The sequence below is a fragment of the Diospyros lotus genome, chromosome 8 (assembly GCF_014633365.1).
Source record: "Diospyros lotus cultivar Yz01 chromosome 8, ASM1463336v1, whole genome shotgun sequence".
NCBI classification, from domain to species: Eukaryota; Viridiplantae; Streptophyta; class Magnoliopsida; order Ericales; family Ebenaceae; genus Diospyros; species Diospyros lotus.
Window position 1 is genome coordinate 4,453,447 of NC_068345.1, and position 19,487 is coordinate 4,472,933.

A 19,487-nucleotide genomic window follows, 5' to 3' on the forward strand; every position below is an offset into this window, starting at 1 on the left:
GAAACCACAGTGGTGGTTAAGGCGATGCGAGAAATTGTTTGAGATCCATCGTGTAACAGATAACAAAAGGGTGGCCCTAGCTGCAACATACCTCCATGATGCAGGGGACATATGGTTCCAAGGATGGTTCAGGGTGAGGGAGAGCTATAGTTGTGATGACTTCGCATAAGGGTTGTGCGAGAGGTTTGGGGAGCGAGGAAGATGGGATGTGGTACAAGAATTCAATCACCTAAGACAAGAAGGGACGGTGTTGGAATATCAGGAAAAATCGAGGAGCTGGAATTCATGATGTTAAACAAGAATCCCTACCTGAATGAGGAGTATTTTGTATCTAGTTTCATAGGAGGATTAAATGATGAGTTGAGGTCTACAGTACAAGTCCTCCAACCTAAAACGGTGCAAGAAGTAACAAGGGGGGGCTCACTGCAGGAGATGACGTTTGAGGAATTACTGAAGAAACAGAGAGGACAAAACAAGGTAGTATAAACCAGAGCTATGCCATATGAGAGCCGACCTATGGGGAAGGAAATGGTCAGATTTGGTGACAACAACAGGTATCCAACCTTACCCCCAACTTCTCACAATATGCAAAACAGGGACAAGTTGATGGACAAAGGAGGTTAGCGGGATTATGTTTCAAGTGTGGGGAGAAATACATACCAGGGCACCAATGTAGGAAGCAACTACTATTGCTAGGAGGAGATGAAGAAGAAGAGGAAGAAATGGATGTGACAGGAGAAGAGGAGGAGGAAGGCAATGGAGCTATATCCTTGCATGCCATTAAAGGGGTAGCCAACAACAAGATTATTAAGGTTGAAGGGAAGGTACAAGACAATTTTCTCATGGTCTTGATAGATTGTGGGAGGACCCACAATTTCATTGATGAGATGATTGCTAAGAAGATGAAGTGCCCAACGGCTAGTACCCCACACCTGTCTGTGACCGTAGCCAACGGGGACAAAGTAATCAATAAATCAGCTTGCCTAGGGTTTTGCTGGGAGATTCAAGGGGAGGGTGCCCAAGAAGCTATAAACCCCACACCAAGAGCTTAAACTTTCGATCCATGCTCTGCAGCTCGGTGCTCACGACGAAAGGCTGTGCACTAGCCACTGCTAGTCCCATGGCTTCCAGTGCAAGCGAGTGGCGATGGAGGTGACGCCGGCATTCTAGTGTTCCCAGTGCAAGCGAGTGGCGACGGAGGTGACGCTAGCATTCTAGTGTTTGCCCAAGACTAGCAGTGGCTAGTGCACAGCCTGTAGTTGTGGGCCCTGGGCTACGGAGCGTGGTGGTATGTTAGTTCACTGCAAGGTATGAGACTTGTACCACATCAGAAGTTTAAGCTCTTGGTGTGGGGTTTATAACCTCTTGGACACTCTTCTCTTGATAGCTAACTTTTAAGGGTGAGTTCTACTCGAGAGTTGTAACAGCAAGAAATTCATAAATCTTGCCATTTTCAACAAACCTTTTAAGCAGGGCTGCATCCTCACTGTATGTCATTTTGATGCACTGGTAGTTTTCCATTTCCTATCATAAAGTTTGCAAGAGATTGGAATATTCAGTGATAGATCTACTTCCTCGCTTTTTTGTTGAGATCTTTGTTTTAATTTCATAGATCTGAGCTGCATCTTTCATTTTAGAATAAGTTTGTTTGACTGCATCCCAAATTTCTTTAGCTGTGCTTAAGAACATAACAGTATCACTTATTTCAGGAACCATTGAGTTCCATAACCAAGACATTACCATATAATCTTCTTCATCTCAAGCTTCAAACATAGGGTCTCCTTGTTTAAGTCTAGTACTGGGTAGGTGGCTCAGCTTGCCTCTCTCTTTTAAAAATGTACGAACCAATTGAGACCACTTTAAATAATTCTTACCATTTAGCCTATAGGTTGCCTAAATGTTTTGCAATTCTCCAGTTGAGAGGCTGTTCTTGTTCTACCCACTAACCGTTGCTAGAATTGGTGCTTTAGATGCACCACTTGATTTAGTTGAAGTAGACATAGCTTCCAGGGAAATTGTGCTTGATTTCTTGGGTCACGAGATTGTTAGGCTTAAGGTTGTGGAACAAGATGTTGGCTTCTCCAAAATAGGATGTTTATGGCTCTGATACAATGTTAGGATTTACCAAGGAAAAAAACATATCCATTTCCAGTACGCTATCTCAATATATATATAGTTTAGGAGAACCACTGCTCCACTCCCCCACTTCCTTAAAATAAGGAAACAATTATCTAACCACCTAATCTGAAACAAACCACAACCTAAGTCCATAACTCAGCCCACTACTAAATAAATACAACTAAAAAACAAATCAGCAATTACATGGAAAACAATAATTCACACATCAGATAATTCTGAAAAATTATCTGTTATTCCCGACATTATAATCTCAAATTGGATAGCTAAACAAAGTAGTAGAAAAAGATGTTATTTATTACACAAAAAAAGCAACAATTTGGATTCATATTTTTTTTTTGGCTAAAAACAAATTTTTACTTCCCATCATTGCCATCAATTAAATGCAATGGTGCCTTGTACAGTAGCTGTCATCTTATATTGCTTTCTTTTCTCATAATATTCAATATATACACACACATCCACAATAACATTGACATAAAATTTCTACATAAAAATGAAATGACTGATTAATAATCATATTCATTAAGAAGAAAAACACCTATCAAATTGATTTATAATTTTACTTCCTTTGCATTCTTTGTAAAAGTTTTATAAGAATATTATTTTTTATATACATATGAAAAAATGAATTTGTATTTGATTGCAATAGGAAATATTGGGTTGGGTTGAAACAAAAAATAGAATAGAAAATATTAGGTTGACTTAAAATAAAAAAATTATGTTGGCTTGAAATAAAAAATAAATAAATAATGACATTTGCATATATGTAAATGTGTTTAAAAGTAAAGGCTAAAATTGTCTATTTCTTTTTTAAAATAATGGGTCCCATTATAAACTGTCGTGCTTTTAATTTAATGCAGGGGTCAATTGCTCTTGCTTTTATTTTAAAAGCAACTTAACCTGTTTTTTTAAAGTTTTAGTTGTGCTTTAAAAAACAACTTTTTTTTTAATAAAAGAAGCCTAGCTTTAAAAGCACAAAAAATACCAAACAGGCCCTTAATTGAAGTTGTTCTATCTGTAAACGGAATCCTCTTCCCATTACTTAAAAATAGTACTACTGCCTTGTTTCTACCGTTCTTATGCTTTCTAGGCAAAGTTCAAAGTGACTTTTTACCATCCTCGTTGATGTTTTTAACACTATTTTTGTATAATAAAATCCACTGAACAACTATCAAGGAGATATTGCCCATGTACTGAAGCAAACAAAAAGCATGCATGTTTGTGCTTCTTGGAGAGCTTTAAAAAATGCAAGAGTGGTTCAACAGTTGGGTTAAAGCTGCTCCCAAATATAGCATAGATGACTGGAAAAGGGAAAAGAGGACTCTAAACCTATATAGAGGACTTTTAAATTTGAACATCAAATGTTATTCCTTTTCTTTGCCACCAAATTATCTAGAGGAAATTTCTCCCAAATATAGCATAGATGACTGGAAAAGGGAAAAGAGGACTCTAAACCTGTATAGAGGACTTTCAAATTCGAACATCAAATGTTATTCCTTTTCTTTGCCACCAAATTATCGAGAGGAAATTTAAGGACCAAGCATCACAATGTCTTCTTTGTACCTTCAACAATATAGAGAATTTTCATATTTCAACAAGAAATGATATTGATTTTCTCTGTCTGCAAATTATCCACATGAGCATACTGGGAGTAAGCTTACAACTTACCCTTTGCTTTTAGCTTTCCAAATACATTACTTGGTGACATTGTGAAGGGGTCCTGAATAACGAAAAGGAATAAATCTAGAAAGTTCAAGCCTCAAGAGTTCACTTGCCACTTCCCAATGGAGGAGCAAATGATTGACAGATTTTTGCCATTTTGTTTGCATGTGCAACATCAATTTTCCACAATAAACCTCCTTCGAGTTAACCTCTTGTTGTAAAATTTTCGTTTGAGTTAACCTCTTGAGTCATCTCCTTTTTGTTGTTGTTGTTGTTTGTTGAAATCTTGCATGTCAATTAGTTGTATTGTTGCATTTTTGTTCTCTTCCAAATTCATCATGCTATTTCTGTGTGTTGCAAGTTGTTCCTAGTCTTTTTTTTGTTCTAACTGGGCATTAAGTAATAAACAATAAACAAAATTATACCCTGTACTTGCTAATATTATGAATAACTCTCCTATAGGTTTAGCCCTGATCCAGAAACATCCATGGGCCTAGTGCAACATGAAGGTGGTCCTTGTGGTGTATTAGCAGCCATTCAAGTAATGCCTTGATCTCTCACTTTACCTCTAAGAGCATTGTGTTGTTTAATTGGAGTTCTCACTTACTTTTGTTTCCTATGTGACAATAAATTGGCATATATGTTAAAATTACTTAGGTTCAGTCATATGGTTCGTTGTTTTCTGAATTTACTAATGGATTCTACTGAAATTCTATTAACTAGTGAGTACATTTAGGACAATCTTATTTTAAGATTCTTTAAGTTAGTCTTTAAGTTTCACCAAAGTACCTTAGGAAGTAAAACTAATTCTTAGAGATTCATGCAAATTATAAAAGATTTTCTCACATTGGGTGAATTTGGTTTTGTTCATTGATTCGGATATGCACTTGAGGTTCTTTAAAAGTGTAAAAGGTTAGAGGTGAAATTGTAAGAATATTATTTTTTATTTTCAATTTGTCCATTATAAAATATGTAAAATGCGACTGCACTTCAATTAAACTATGGCAGTATGGAACCGTTCTGTTTTCTTTTGTAGCATCTCATCAAATTGGAATTCAAGAAAATACTGTCACTATGGTAGCATTGCATCTCAGGGGATAGCATAGTTTGTTTTGGAAGATCGGAAATTAACTTGTTTTAACTATATTTAGACACATTTCCTATTTTTCTGATTGATTTCATAACTATCAATACTGTTTTGTACTGTTCGATACATACCATATTGAAAATAAATCCAGTATAGAGTTCTCCCCATTTTGTTCTGGTCAAGATACCGGTTGGTTTTGGCAGTATTGGCCGGCATTGAATTTGTACTGGTGTTTCTACATTCAGAATCTTTTATACCACTTTCTTCATCCTAATCTTTGGACACAGATACTCTTTGGGCCTACATTCCCGATAGGAACAATTTTTTCCTTCTTGGGACACAATTATGTATGTGATATATTATTTTATATATTATAATATGTTTGTACGCATGCCTTCACAGTGCTTGTGGAAACCACATTTCTCAAGCCATGTATTTGTTCTCCATCTCTAGTTATGGGTTTTAAGAGGGAGGGAGATTCTCTACTCATGGGTTTTAGAGAGAGTTTGTGGATGGATAAATTGTCCACGACTTTACAAGATAGAGTGATGCAGGTGATTTGATACAGGAACAAATATCAATCCCAGTGTTGTTAAAAGCGAGCTTAAGCACCATGCACCATTAATGCACAAAAGGCAGTTCTAGTGCCTTCTCATGTCAAAGTAAGGTGCAAATGAGAAAACCCGTGGTAAAAGTGTTTGCATTTTTGTTAAGCGCAACACACGTCTTTTTTTTTTTTTAAATTTTTATATTCTTTTTACCAGTTCATGGTAAAAGAAGAGTTTTTATTGTGTACCCTGATACACCAGAGCACACCCATCTATTATACAAATGTTTTGGAGTGTTGTAGAAGAGATATGAGGAAGAAGAAAGTTTTCTTCTCAAAGAAATTTATCAACAAAAGAATTCTTCCACGACAACAAAAGAATTATGTTGTATTCATTAATATAATACAATGTAATTAATTATATTAATTAAGAAAGAGAAGAAATGGGTTTTGAGGTGGGGGAAATGGAATGGAAAAAAAGGAAGTGAAATGTTTTTTTTTTCTTTTTTCTCTTACTACTTTTACCATTCCATTTCAAAAATTTTGGAATGGGTTTTGCAAAAACGGAATGAGTTTTGCATTTTCAAACACCATTCCATTTAAAAAAAAGAAAACAAAATGGAATGGTAATTAGTTACAGACAAAAAAAAAAAAAAAAAGGAATGGTAATTGTTGAAATAACAACAATTTCAAACAGGCCCTAACATTTTTTCCTCTATAGTCCAGGTTTTTGTTTGTAATTGTCTTTGTTTCTTCTTGCCTTTTTCTTCCACAAACATCTCCTCCTTTTGCCTTCCTCTTTTTATTTATTTATTTTCTTATTCTACTTTGCCACTACCTCTCCTCCTATTTTTGTTTTTCTTACAAGTTATCATCTGCTACAATTTTTTTTTCTTGTTTTTCTTTTTCCTTTTGAGTCATCTCCAACAGTCCTTTAGTTTAGCATTCTTTCTCTCAAGGACAATGATATCCACTCCACTTTGTTAGTTCTATTTGGTGATGATTGTTAAAACTAAAACAAAGGTATATTGGGCAAAGGCAGACCTTATTTGGTCCACCAAAGAGGACAAAAAATCATTATCCTTTTCTCAATCATACTCATGCATTCTGTTTCTTTTTTGTTTGTTGAATCTCGGGCATTCTTGCATTCTTCTTCTTTGTAATTTTTTGAAGTCTCTTTTATCTTGCAGACTGAAGAACTAAAATAAGATGAATACTAAAGAATAAAAAAAGGTCCAACATGGAAGTATTCATCATTAGTAGAAAATTCAATTACCATTAACTGTCCTTTTGGTAATATTTTTTGACTTGGGGTGTTGTTGATATAATTGGAGTTGAAGAGTCTAGATTTAATATTAGAAGCAAAGGACACAATGCAACAACTGGATCACCAGCTTGAACTTCTAGCTTATAACCAGTTTTTGTTTTTTAGAAGAAGTCAATTTAGATGGAATTAACGAGAAAAATGATGAGAAATTAAGATGATTTTCTGAATCTATCTTAAACCATTGAAAATGGATTAAAAGACCATCTATTGTTCTCTTTTGGCATGAATTTTTGTCTTGGCAATATTATCTAATAATTATACTATCATTTTATTTATCCTAAAGTTTGCTTTTCGTTTAGATTGAATGGGAGTGTGTGCTTAAGTGCTAGAAGGCCTTTTCTATTAGAGATAAGGTTATACTGTGCAACTTGTGTGGTAAAAACTTTGCCCTAGATTTCTCGCATTCTTTCTATTTCTACATTATTATTTCCTAATTTAGTTTTACTTTATTTTTGGGAGCAAAATTTAGTTTTACGTATATTTTTGGGATTTTTGCTCCATTGATACTGTGACTATTACTTACTCTGAAGGTTTTATAAATTTTATGTTGTGGGTGTGTGTGAGTGTAAGTGTGAGTGTGGGTGTGTGTCCTACATTGGTTGTGTAAAGAGATGGGAGCGAGTATTTATACTCCTTCCTCTCACTTGGGTTTGGGCCCAAGGGGCACTTAGATTTTGTGAGTTAGCGAGCCTCATGGGCCTCGCACCATGCCGTCCGTCCGGTCGGGCGGGCCGGGTCGATGAATATATATATATATTTATATAAAGAAAATTTAAATTATTTTCTTTATTTTTTATTTGCTCTCCGAAGGTTCTAGCGACGGTTTGATTTCCGACGTGTCCGTCCATTAATTTTTGTTACCTGTTCAGTTGCCCCAAGCCTCAGGCATTGATGCCGACGTTCAATGCCGGCTTGATTGCGAAGGCTGTTCGGTGCCCCGACCCAGCCTATAAAAGGCTAGTCAAACCTCGTTTTCTAATCACCTAGTTCAAAGTTTAGAGTTTTCGTGTGTGTTTGGTTTTTCCCTCCATGTTCGATCTGTCGCACAGAGAGCAAGTGCCTTCCCAGTTCTACCAGATCCACTCGATCGAGGTCGTCGTTCGCCGGAGTAAGACTGTTGTATCATGCGTTGACAGTCACTAGAGCCTGTAGTGACTGGAGCAGGGTGTTACTATCTTCAGGACAACACTGTCAGCGTGCGTCGGTCCTTCGTTTCTTCCTTTCTCTCACAGTGTGCGTTTCCGTCGTACGTGTCTTCTCCCTTCTCCAATTGCTGCTGCCTTGCCGGAGCCTGGGTTTGCATTTACTTGTTGTTGGGCTTGCTTACAGTTATAGTTTTGATATATATTGCTGCTGTCGATATTGTCACAATATATTGTTGTTGTTAGCCTTTTTTGGGGTGTTGGTAGCAATTTGTATATTTGTTTCTATATTCCTGTTTCAACAGTTTATTCTTGCAAAATTGGTAAAAGAAAAAGTGACTGAGAAATTAATGCCATAACTTGTTAAATATTGTCAAATGGGCCTGGGTAGAACTCATTCCTAAAAGCTAACTCAGAGGAGGAGGGTGGTTAAACCACATATAAACAACATAACAGCCCAATAACTTGGTGATGTGGGACAAATGCAACTTCAACATCCTTCCTCACGCGTAGCGTGCAAATACATATGGTCGGGGTCCAAACCCAACATCACAAACAAAAGCCTGCTCTGATACCATGTAGAAGAAAACTGAAAACATAGTTTATAGGAGAAAGAAATCAACTGTTTTTTTGTTGCCTTCCTTTCCGACTGCCTTTGTCTCTTCGGCCTTCATTGCCGATTGTTTTGCCTTCATTGTTTGGCGTATTTCTTGTCGGCCTTAATTGCCGCTGCCATGTTCCCCAGTTCTGCCATCGTTGTAGTTCTGTGGTGTACATCCCTTAATTGCAGGCCTTTATTGCCAGCACTCCTTCATCCTCGTGTGTTACTCATATTTGGCATCACCTCTGTCTGCCCTAGCCTTGGTTGTTGCATACATCCTTGTCTCTCTCGCGTCTAGTTCTGGTGTCCCTCATCAGTCGTCCATCTCTAGCATTGCTCCTACTGGTCGTCGTTGCCCCAGAACGAGAAGCTTCTCAAGCTGCTGTTCAGTCTTCCTCGTTTTGTTGTTCACCTTGACATCTCAAATGAGTGTCCAACAACTGCCGCCCACAGCCATTCGGGTCCCTGCACCATTGCAAGCCAAGGGGAACAACATCGTTTGCTGCTACTGCTTCATTGCAGGTTTGCCTGATGACCTTTCTAACGCTACTCTCGAAGCCGGAAGCAAGTTGTTTGTTGCTGCTTCTCATCAGAGACAGCTGCAGGGCCTCCTCTGCATTGACAAAATCGGCAAGAACTATCTCTATCCCCAGTAGCATTTTTGTTAGGAGCTAGGTTAGCGAACTGATTAACCTTGCTAGCAGCACGAGGAAGTTTTATAGGTGGGGAGCCTTCTCAGATCTAGAAAAACTACTCACAACAAGGTGAGTTTGAGAGAGTTTTTGGATAGATTTTTTTCGCAAAACTAGTCACTAGTAGACTGGTTTTTGATGGTGAGGGCAGGTATGTGCCTTAATTTTGAGTCCTTTAATGCCTCATATACAATTAGGAATAATCTTTGGATCTTAGATTTTGGAGCCACCGATCATAGCCTAACCTAAAATTCTTTGGGACATTTGAACCAATATCTAGTTCCAGAAAAATTACAGTTGCTAATGGCCAAACTATCCCTATAGTTGGACAAGGAAATGTATGTTTGAACCCATCTCTACTTGCCCAACAAGTACTTTATGTGCCTAGCCTCTCCACCAATCTACTTCCAGTTCACAAGCTTGCCCAAAGCCTTAATTGATGTGTAATTTTCTCACTTCATGATTGTGTGTTTCAAGACCTAGCCATAGGGAAGATGATTGGTGCTGCTAAGGCACTTAATGGGTTGTACTATCTACAAGAGAGTAGTGAGCCACATGCAGGAGATGAACCTAGTTTAAGTCACTCCTCTTCTCTTCATACTTCCACTCAGTCCAATATCTGGTTTTAGCATTTTAGGTTAGGTCATTCTCCTTTCTTTTGTTAAAATCTATGTTTCCATACTTGTTTAAAGGGGTAGATGTTAGTATGTTTCATTGTGATGTGTGTGAATTGTCTAAACACCATCGGGTACCTTATGCTATTTAGCAATAAACTTTCCTTGGTCTCCTTTTTCTTTAGTACACTCTAATGTGTGGGGGGGGCCTTCTAGACTCTCTAATTATTCTAGGGCCAAATTGTATCATTTATAGATGATTTCACTAGGATGACGTAGGTTTACTTACTCAAGGACAAAGTAGCCATCAACAACATTCTACCCTTGTTTCATAGAATGATTCTAACTCAATTTGGGGTTTCTATTAAAAGGATTAGGATTGATAATGCGAGGGACTATTTTAACCTGATCTCAATCATTTTTTCCAATGAAAGGGGATTGTTCATGAATCCTCTAGTGTGGAAACTTCCCAACAAAATGGAGTTGCTGAAAGAAAGATGAGGCATTTCCTAAATGTTGCTAGTGCTCTCTTGCGTCATCATTCAGTTCCTATAACCTTTTGGGGTGAAGCAATATTGACTGCAACTTATTTAATCAATAGTGTTCCCTCAAGAGTTCTAAATCAACTCTCCCCATTTCAGTGTCTCTCTACTCATTTTTTCCTGAAATTGGTCTGCATACTCCTTTCCCTCTTAAGATATTTGGTTGTGTGACTTTTGTCCATGTATCTAAACATCATAGGGATAAATTTGATTCCCGAGCCCTTAAAAGTGTGTATTTCTTGGCTATTCTCCTACTCAAAAGGGGTACAAGTGCTATCATCCTCCTACCCAAATGGTCCTTGTATCTAAGGATGTAACCTTTGTTGAAAATCAGTCTTTTTTCAAGGTTCCTACTTCTGGTCCTTAGGGGAAGAGTGTTTCTATTGATCATGGTCCTATCTTAGAAGATTCTCAGCCCTATCAACTTCAATCTTCTTTGGATCCTAACTCTTCTGATTCTCCTATTTATTCTAATCCTCAGCCAGCAGATTCTGGAGACTTGGAACCCTCGTCTGACTCTCTGATTCTTGTTCAGCCTAGGATATTTCTTGTTCGGTTCAAAGGCTCACCATATGTGTATAAAAGGAAGGGATAGCCTAACCCAAGTGTTATATCCAGCATCCATCATCTACCCCTCGGTCAAGTTTGGATCTCACTCAACATTCTGATTTGCTTAACCCTACTGATTGTCCTAACCCTAAAATCTCAGACATGGATTTGCTTATTGCTGTTAGAAAAGGTGTGAGGAGTTATACACAACATCCTATAGCCAAATTTGTTTCTTACCACAGATTGTCCCTGAAACACAAAAGTTTTTTGTCCTCCCTTGATTCCATAGCTATTCCTAAGACTATAGAAGAGGCATTACAGAACCAACATTGGGTACAAGCTATGCAGGAAGAAATGAAGGCCTTAGAAAAGAATAATACCTGGGAAATGGTGCCTAAACCAAAGGGGGTTCAACTAGTAGGGTGTAGATGGGTATTTAATGTGAAATACAATATTGATGGTACATTGGAAAGATACAAAGCTCAATTAGTGGCTAAGGGTTATACTCAAACATATGGCATCGATTATTTAGAGACATTTGCACCCGTGGAAAAAATGATTACAGTGAGGGTTCTCCTATCTTTGGCTAGCTGTTATGGCTGGGAGTTGATGCAGGTAGATGTGAAAAATGCCTTCCTACATGGTGACTTGGAGGAAGAGGTATTTATGGACCCCCCCACCTAGTTTTTCTAAGGAAGTTGTAGGTTATGTTTGTAGATTAAAAAATGCTCTGTATGGATTGAAGCAATCCCTAAGAGCTTGGTTTGATCGGTTCTCAAGGGTTATGAAGGCAATGGGGTATTGGCAAAGTAGAGGAGATCACACCTTATTCGTAAAGCATTCCAAGAAAGGTACTCTAAGAGCTCTACTTGTTTATGTTGATGACATAATTGTTACTGGCAATGATGAGGATGAGAAGAAATTGCTAAAAGGAAATCTGGCCCGAGAATTTGACATCAAAGACCTTGGTAGGCTCAAGTATTTCTTGGGAATAAAGGTTGCATACTCAAATGAGGGTATATTTGTTTCCCAAAGAAAATATACCATGGACTTATTGGAAGAAACTGGATTGCTAGGTGGTAGGGCAGCAAATACTCCCTTGGATCCTAACCCGAAATTAGGACCAAGTGACAGTCCATTGGTGGATAAGAGGGAGATACCAGAGGTTAGTAGAAAAACTGATTTATCTATTCCACACTCGGCCTAACATAGGTTTTGCTGTTAGCTTGGTAAGTCAGTTTATGCATAGTCCCACTAAAGAACATATGCAAGTGATATGGAGAATTTTGTGCTATCTGAAGTCAACACCTAGAAAAGGTCTATTGTTTAAGTTAGGACAGAAGTTGGAAGTCAAGGGATACACTGATACGAACTATGGTGGTTCGCTTGTGTATAGGAGGTCCACTACTGGCCACTCTGTGTTTTTTGGGTGATATTTAGTGTCATGGAGAAGCAAAAAACAAGGGGCTGTGGCAAGATCTAGTGCTGAAGCAAAGTTTAGGGCAATGGCCCTTGGATTGTGTGAGTTACTTTGGCTGAGAATTGTGCTTAGTGATTTGAAAATACTTGGTCATGGTCCTATGGAATTAATTTGCGACAATCAATCAACATTGCATACAATCCTGTGCAACACGATCACACTAAGCATGCTGTGATAGATTGGCATTTCATCAAAGAAAAGCTAGATGCTGGGAAAATTTGTTTGTCTTTTGTTCCCTCAGAAAAACAATTAGCTGATTTGCTCACCAAAAGTTTACCTCTCAAGCAATTTGAAGAACTTGTAAGTAAGGTTGGAATGTTCGATATTCATTCACTAGCTTGAGGATGAGTGTTGTTGGAAAATCAGATCCCTTAATCTATGGGATTGATTATAATTAATCTTAATTGTTGGGATTGATTGATGTAAATTAGTAATTAATGTAATTAAGATTCCTTCTTTTCCTTAATTATAGAGATTTGATTGATTTCTTTGTCCTATATATATTGTAACTATTCCTTGCGAAGTAAAAGAGAAATATATATTATGTTTTCAGTTTTCTTTTACAAATATAAATATTTTGTTATAATTAAATTCTCAAGTTTTTTAAGTGATATTTATTTCTTATTCACCTAGTCACTCTATCATATTAATTGCAAATTCAATACCTTATTTGATATACAATTATTATATATATTATTAAGTTATTCTAGTATTCTATTTGTATAGATCCTCAGTATCATATGGTACCAATATTGTTGTTGCCAAAACACAATAATTGAAAATTTATGTTCGGGAACCTTAGCAAATAATTGGCAAGGCCTAGCGAGACAAAAGAGTGAGGGGTCACCAAAGGGGATGGACAGCCTGTGGCTCAACCCATTGTTTGGGGGAGCAGAAGGATAGAACACCGAAAGAGCAGGAGGTGTGGACACCGGAGAGGCAAGGGTGCCTCAGATGGGTCTCTGGAGGGTGCCCGTACCATCTGCAGATCAGTCTTCGAGGATCTGCAAGACAATAGACAATCAAAAGGCACACAAGGACTTTTCCTCCACATGCTTTCTGATGCCTAAGTCAAGTATAGGTCTTGAAGAAGTAAAGATATGGTATGATGCAGTATATCGGGGTGCCATGTGCAGATAGAGTCTGTGGGTGCACTGTGAGGAGGTGCACGGGTGAGCAGTATGAGTGAATTATGCATGTGGACCCTTTGGGGGAGTTATACAGAAAAATAGAGAGAGAGAGAGAGAGAGAGAGAGAGAGAGATTATGCAGCCTGGATGGCTTGCCTGAAGCCGAGGAGGCGATAAATATTCATGTAGGTCTGCTGTGACTGGGACGTGTAGTTGGCACGTGACATGCGGATGTAGGGAGCGCATGACTTTCCCGCTGTATTCGATGGTCTCAAGGTTAGGCATGCATGGAGGGACCTACGTAAGAAACACATCCCCCCCCCCCCCCCCCCCCACCCAGCGGATAAAGGGTCCCAGGAGGAATGAGAGCCTTAAGAGGCTGGCCTTGTCACCATGAGGTGACAAGGGGTGAGATCTTGGGGGTCCTCAAGTGACCCTGGAGGTTACCGGAGACTTGATCGAATGCTTGTGTGGATACTTGGGAGGGTCATTTGCGGGTGCTTGTGAAGGAGAAGCTTGCGGCCAAATCATGGGTGAGGACTTGATAGGAGTGCAAGGGCACAGACGGATGCACTAGGGCGCACAAGGGCATGTTGTTGGGTGCACTCGGGGCACACGGAGGGGCTAGTCTTCAAGCCACAGGCACCCCGTTGGCATTGCGGGGTTCTTTGGATGGCTACCCTTGTGCGCGTACGCATGAGTCTTCGAATGGCTGCCCTTGCGCACGTGGTGGCCCTTGCATGGCCAAAAAGGGCCACTGCAAGGCCCAGTCGCCCTTTTTATAGGTCTGGGCAGCTTGCTGCCCCTTACTCTCTTTTTGCTTATTTTTTATTTATTTATATTATTATTCAATATTTATGATTATAATTATTAATTTTGACTTTTTCCTTGGCTTCGAAAGGCGGTAACCCAGTGAGCACTTGTTCGGCCACAAGCATGCTTCTCGAGGATCTTCTTGAGGACTTCTCTGGGGGGAACTATCTCGGGGGCTAGGCTATGTTAGAAGACAATATATTTCCTAATATGCAAATTCCTATATGTTGATTCCTAATATTGTTTGTATCCTGTAGTGTTTTATTTATTTATCTTATTTTATTATATTTAGTAGCTGTAGTTTATTTCCTTTCCTTTTCTGTACAATTTCCTTTTTCTATACATATTTAGTAAACTATCTAATTAGAAAACTTCCTAATTAGACTTAGCAAACTAATGCCTATACGAATGATAGGCGTGTATATATGTGGTTGGAATCCATTAGACTGAATAAGATTGGTCTTTTACCTTCTTCTTAACATGGTATAAGAGCCCTGGCTTCTATCCTCAAAGTAAAGCCTTTCTCGGTTGTTTGTGGCCCAAATCTTCTTGAACCAATCTTCTTTCATAATCCTAGAATTATGACCGACTCCATGGAATCTAGTAGCAGCTTATTGGCTAAATGGGAAAACTACCTCAAGTGGTCCTAATTGATTAGGACGTTCTTGAAAGGCAAGGGAAAGTTGAGTCACCTACTTGGAATCTGGCCTAAGGAGAGTGATCCCACGTATGCTACATGGGATGAAGAGGACTCACTAGTCATGTCTTGGCTCTGGAACTCTATGATTCTAGAAATCAATGACATGGTGATGTTCCTTATAACAACTAGGGAGATCTAGGAAGCAGTGAAGATCACATATTCAAAGGTAAATGATGTTGTACAAATCTATGAGATTTGAACCAAGGTAGTAGCTACTAAGCAAGGAACTCGGTCCATAACCGAGTATGCCAATTTGTTGCAGACCTTGTGGCAGGAATTAGATCACTGTTAGTGTATCCAAATGAAGTGTAGTGAAGATGCTACTTGAACAAAATAGATAAAACCTAAGTTTAACAGCCTTAGGTACAAAAGAGAGTGAGATCAATCAAGACTCTTAAGTTTTGTATTGAGAGAATAATCTATATATATACATGAGACTCCGACTTTTACTCCTAATTCTAAGAGATATATGATACAAGATATATTAGAAATAATTTATAGATAATCTAGAATACAAACAAGATTAATCTTAATCTCTTAGATAGAACTTATCAGCTTTTCCCCCTTTCTCGGCTTCAGATTGAGTAGCGACTTGCTCGCTTTCTAATTTTCATTCAATTATTCCTCCTCCTTTTCTTAATCATTTTTACCTGGATCTCCAACAACCCCTATATCCCTCATTCCTAGCTTGCCAATTAATATTTCAAAATCGGGTTTTGACATGGCTTTTGTGAATATATCTGCTTCTTGGCTGGTTGTAGGTAAATAGATTAGTTTTATTCCTCCTTGCTCAATCTCCTGTTAAATAAAAATTGATCAATCCTAACATGCTTCATTCGATCATGTTGGATGGGGTTACCCACAATACTGATAGCAGACTTGCTGTCACTATATAATTTTATTGGTAGGGTTAGAGGCATTTGTAAGTCTTCCGTCAATCTGGTTAGCCAAATCAATTCACAAATACCTTGTGTAATTGCTCTAAATTTTGCCTCAGCATTGCTCTTTGCAATTACTGACTGTTTCTTGCTCCTCCATGTGACTAGATTTCCTCAAAGTTTAGTGTAGAAACCTGAGGTTCATCTACTGTCCACTATAGATCTTGCCCAATTAGCATCAGTAAATCCTTCAGCTCCCCTATTCTCATTCTTTTGTTATAACAAACCCTTTCCTGGTGTCCCCTTTAGATATCTCAAGATATGATACATTTCATTCATATGTTGTTGAGTAGGTGAGTGCATAAATTGGCTCACAATATTTACCGGCTACCACATATGCAATGTCTGGACAAGTAAGGGATAGGTATATTAGTCTTCCAACCAACCTTTGATATCTTCCCTTATCAGCAAGAGGATCCTGATCTGTTATTGAACACTTCCAGTTTCTTTCAAGAGGTGTAGGAGCAAGTTTACTTCCCAGCCTACCTATATCCTTGAGGAGGTCAAGGGTATATTTTATCTTAGAAATCAAAATGCCTTGTTTGCTTCTTGCTACTTTCATGCCGAGAAAGTACTTCATTGCCCCTAGAACTTTGACTTCAAATTCTTTCCTCAACCAGTGTTTAAGAGCAGAAATTTCTTGGATGTCATCTCCAGTAATTATAATGTCATCCATATACACAATCAAAATAGCCTTCTTTCCATTTTCTCCATGTTTGGTAAATAATGTATGGTCGGCTTCTCCTTGCTTGTACCCAAAGTTGATTAGAGTAGAGCTAAATTTCTTAAACCATGCTCTTGGGATTGTTTTAACCCATAGAGTGATCTATATAATTTGCAAACTTTGCCCATATTTTCTTCCTCAAATCCGGGTGGAACCTTCATGTAGATCTCTTCTTCTAGCTCTCTATTTAGGAAGGCATTTTTATGTCTAACTGAAATAGTTCCCAGTCAAGATTAATAGCCAGTGATAACAATACCCTTATGGAATTCAGCTTAGCCACGAGAGCAAATGTCTTCTCATAGTATATTCCATAAGTTTGAGAGAAACCCTATGCCACCAGCCTTGCTTTATACCTGTCTTTGCTGCCATCTGACCTGTATTTCACCGAGAATACTCATCTGCATCCAACAATCTTCTTATCCTCTAGGGTTTCAACACCTATGTCTTATTACCGACTAGGGCCTTCATTTCTTCCATTACTGCTTCCTTCCATTTAGGATCTCTCAAGGCTTCATGAATGCTTCGTGGGACTACCACTTCATTAACTGTTATAGTGAATGCCCTGAATTGGGGTGACAATTTGGAGTAAGTTAAGTAGTTGGAGATTGGATACTTAACACACGATTTCACACCCTTTTCCGAATAGCAATAGGAACGTCTAGCAGTAGGTCACTGTCAGCTTTAGTATTTGCCTCATTTTCTGGACCGTCCTTAAGTTCTAGTAATTGGCTAAGATGAGGAGTAGGGCCTTTTTGCCTTCTATAATAGACCTTTAAAGGGTTACTAGAGGGTGCTTCCTTCTCTGTATTTCGTTCCACACAATCCATTTGTTGGGGGTAGTCAAATTGGGATGTAGGTTCTGAATTTGCTGATACTAACTGTTCAGTTGTAACTGATTGGGTGCATTTCGCTACATCTGGTTGTGTAAAATCAGTAATTGGAGAAGAGAGGGATATAGGTAAGGAAACAGTGGGGTCCCAATGGCTTTCTTCTCTTGTGGTTTCTCCTTGAATAGAAGAACCTGGATAATAGGATTCATGCTCCACAAAGGTGACATCACATGGGATGATGAACTTTTGTGCTGGAGGATAGTAGCACTTGTATCCCTTTTGAGTTGGAGAATACCCAAGGAAGATGCATTTAATAGCTTTTGGTTCAAGTTTATGATGGTTAGGTCTAATATGATGAACGTATACAATGCAATCGAAGACCTTTGGAGGAAGAGAGCTTAGGATTCGAGCTTGAGGAAAGATGCTCAGTAGACTATGTAATGGAGTTTGAAACTTGAGCACTTTAGATGGCAATCAATTAATCAAATAAGAGGCTGTTAGAATAGCCTCTCTCCAATACCTATTTGGAAGAGATTTGGTGAACATCAAAGCCTGGGCTACCTCCAATAGGTGGCGGTTTTTTCTTTCTGCCACCCCATTTTGTTGGGGAGTTCAAGAACAAGTGCTTTGATGAAAGATTCCATGAGAAGTGAGGCATTGGGTGAATGAGAGAGAAAAATATTCTTGGCTATTGTCAGTTCTAAGGATACAAATAGAGGACTAAATCACATTAAGAATCAGCTTGTGGAAGCTTTGAAACACAGCACACACCTCAGATTTATCCTTCATTAAATATACCTAGCAAGCCCTCGTGTGGTCGTCAATAAAAGTGACGAACCATCGAGCACCAGACAAGCTTGAAACTCTTGTTGGTCCCCATATGTCACTATGAATCAAATAGAAGGGTTTGGATGGTGTATAAGGATGGGGTAAGTATGTGCTATGAGTTTGTTTAGCAAGAATACAATGTTCACATTGAAGTGCAAACTTCTCTTTATTGATGAATAAATTTGGATACAAATGTCTAAGGTATGGAAAACTCGGATGCCCAAGACGTTTGTGCCCTAACAGTATTTCAGAATTAGAAACAGTAGCAAACGAAGATAGGAAAGACAAGGAAGACAAATTAGAATTATGTGGTAACCAATCCAAAGAAGAAGCCTTAGCCCCTAACACCTAGTAGAGTCCATCATGTTCCTCAACGCTGCTAATCACCTTCCTCAAGGACCGGTCCTGAAAAATACAACGATTGGAGAAGAAAGTTATGCTACAATCCATGTCTTTGACTAATTTGCTAACAGATAACAAATTGCACTTCAGATTAGGCACGAATAGAACAGATTTAAGATGTAAACCAGACACATCTACACTTCCTTTCCCCTTAACAGAAGCCATAGTACCATCTGCCATTAGGACTTTCAACTCTTTATCATTAAGTTGAAATTGATTTAAGAGTAGTGATATATGCTGTCATATGATCTGATGCACCTGTGTCTACAACTCAAAAGTTTTTCTTCAACTTCTTAGACAATAAACAGTGAAGTAAGTTACCTTTCTGGGCCACTAATGTAGTGGATTCAGTGCCTGATGCTTCTACCTCTTTTGTAATCTGGGAATTGCTCAATAGGTTCTGCAAAAATTCCATCTGCTCAATTGTTAAATTTAGGCTTGTACCTTTATTCACTGTAGGAGCTATTGCTGAGACATAGGCTCATTTCTCCTTCTCCCTTTTACTCCTTGGCTTCTAGTTTGCTGGCTTCCCATGCAATTTCCAGCAGGTATCTTTCATAATAGGGTTGATTACAGTGTTCACACTACTGTTTTTTCCTAGAATTATCTTCTCGCTTAGTTGAGATCTATGTAGGACTTGCCATAGGTTCTCCTAATGGCTGGAGCATTACTCGCTTCGTGGTTTCCTCCCATCTAACCTTGGCAAACACTTCCCTTAGAGATGGAAGTGGTTTAATGCCT

At 38.5% G+C, this 19,487-nt stretch overlaps 1 protein-coding gene across 1 annotated transcript in view; it reads left to right on the plus strand.

Annotated features, from left to right (window-relative positions):
- The window catches only part of LOC127807285 (uncharacterized), a 59,869-nt gene that overhangs the window by 17,437 nt on the left and 22,945 nt on the right, over positions 1-19,487 (plus strand). Inside the window, exon 2 of the mRNA XM_052344999.1 lies at positions 4,264-4,342. Coding sequence (XP_052200959.1) covers positions 4,264-4,342 — 79 coding nt within the window. The remainder of the gene's footprint in view (positions 1-4,263; positions 4,343-19,487) is intronic.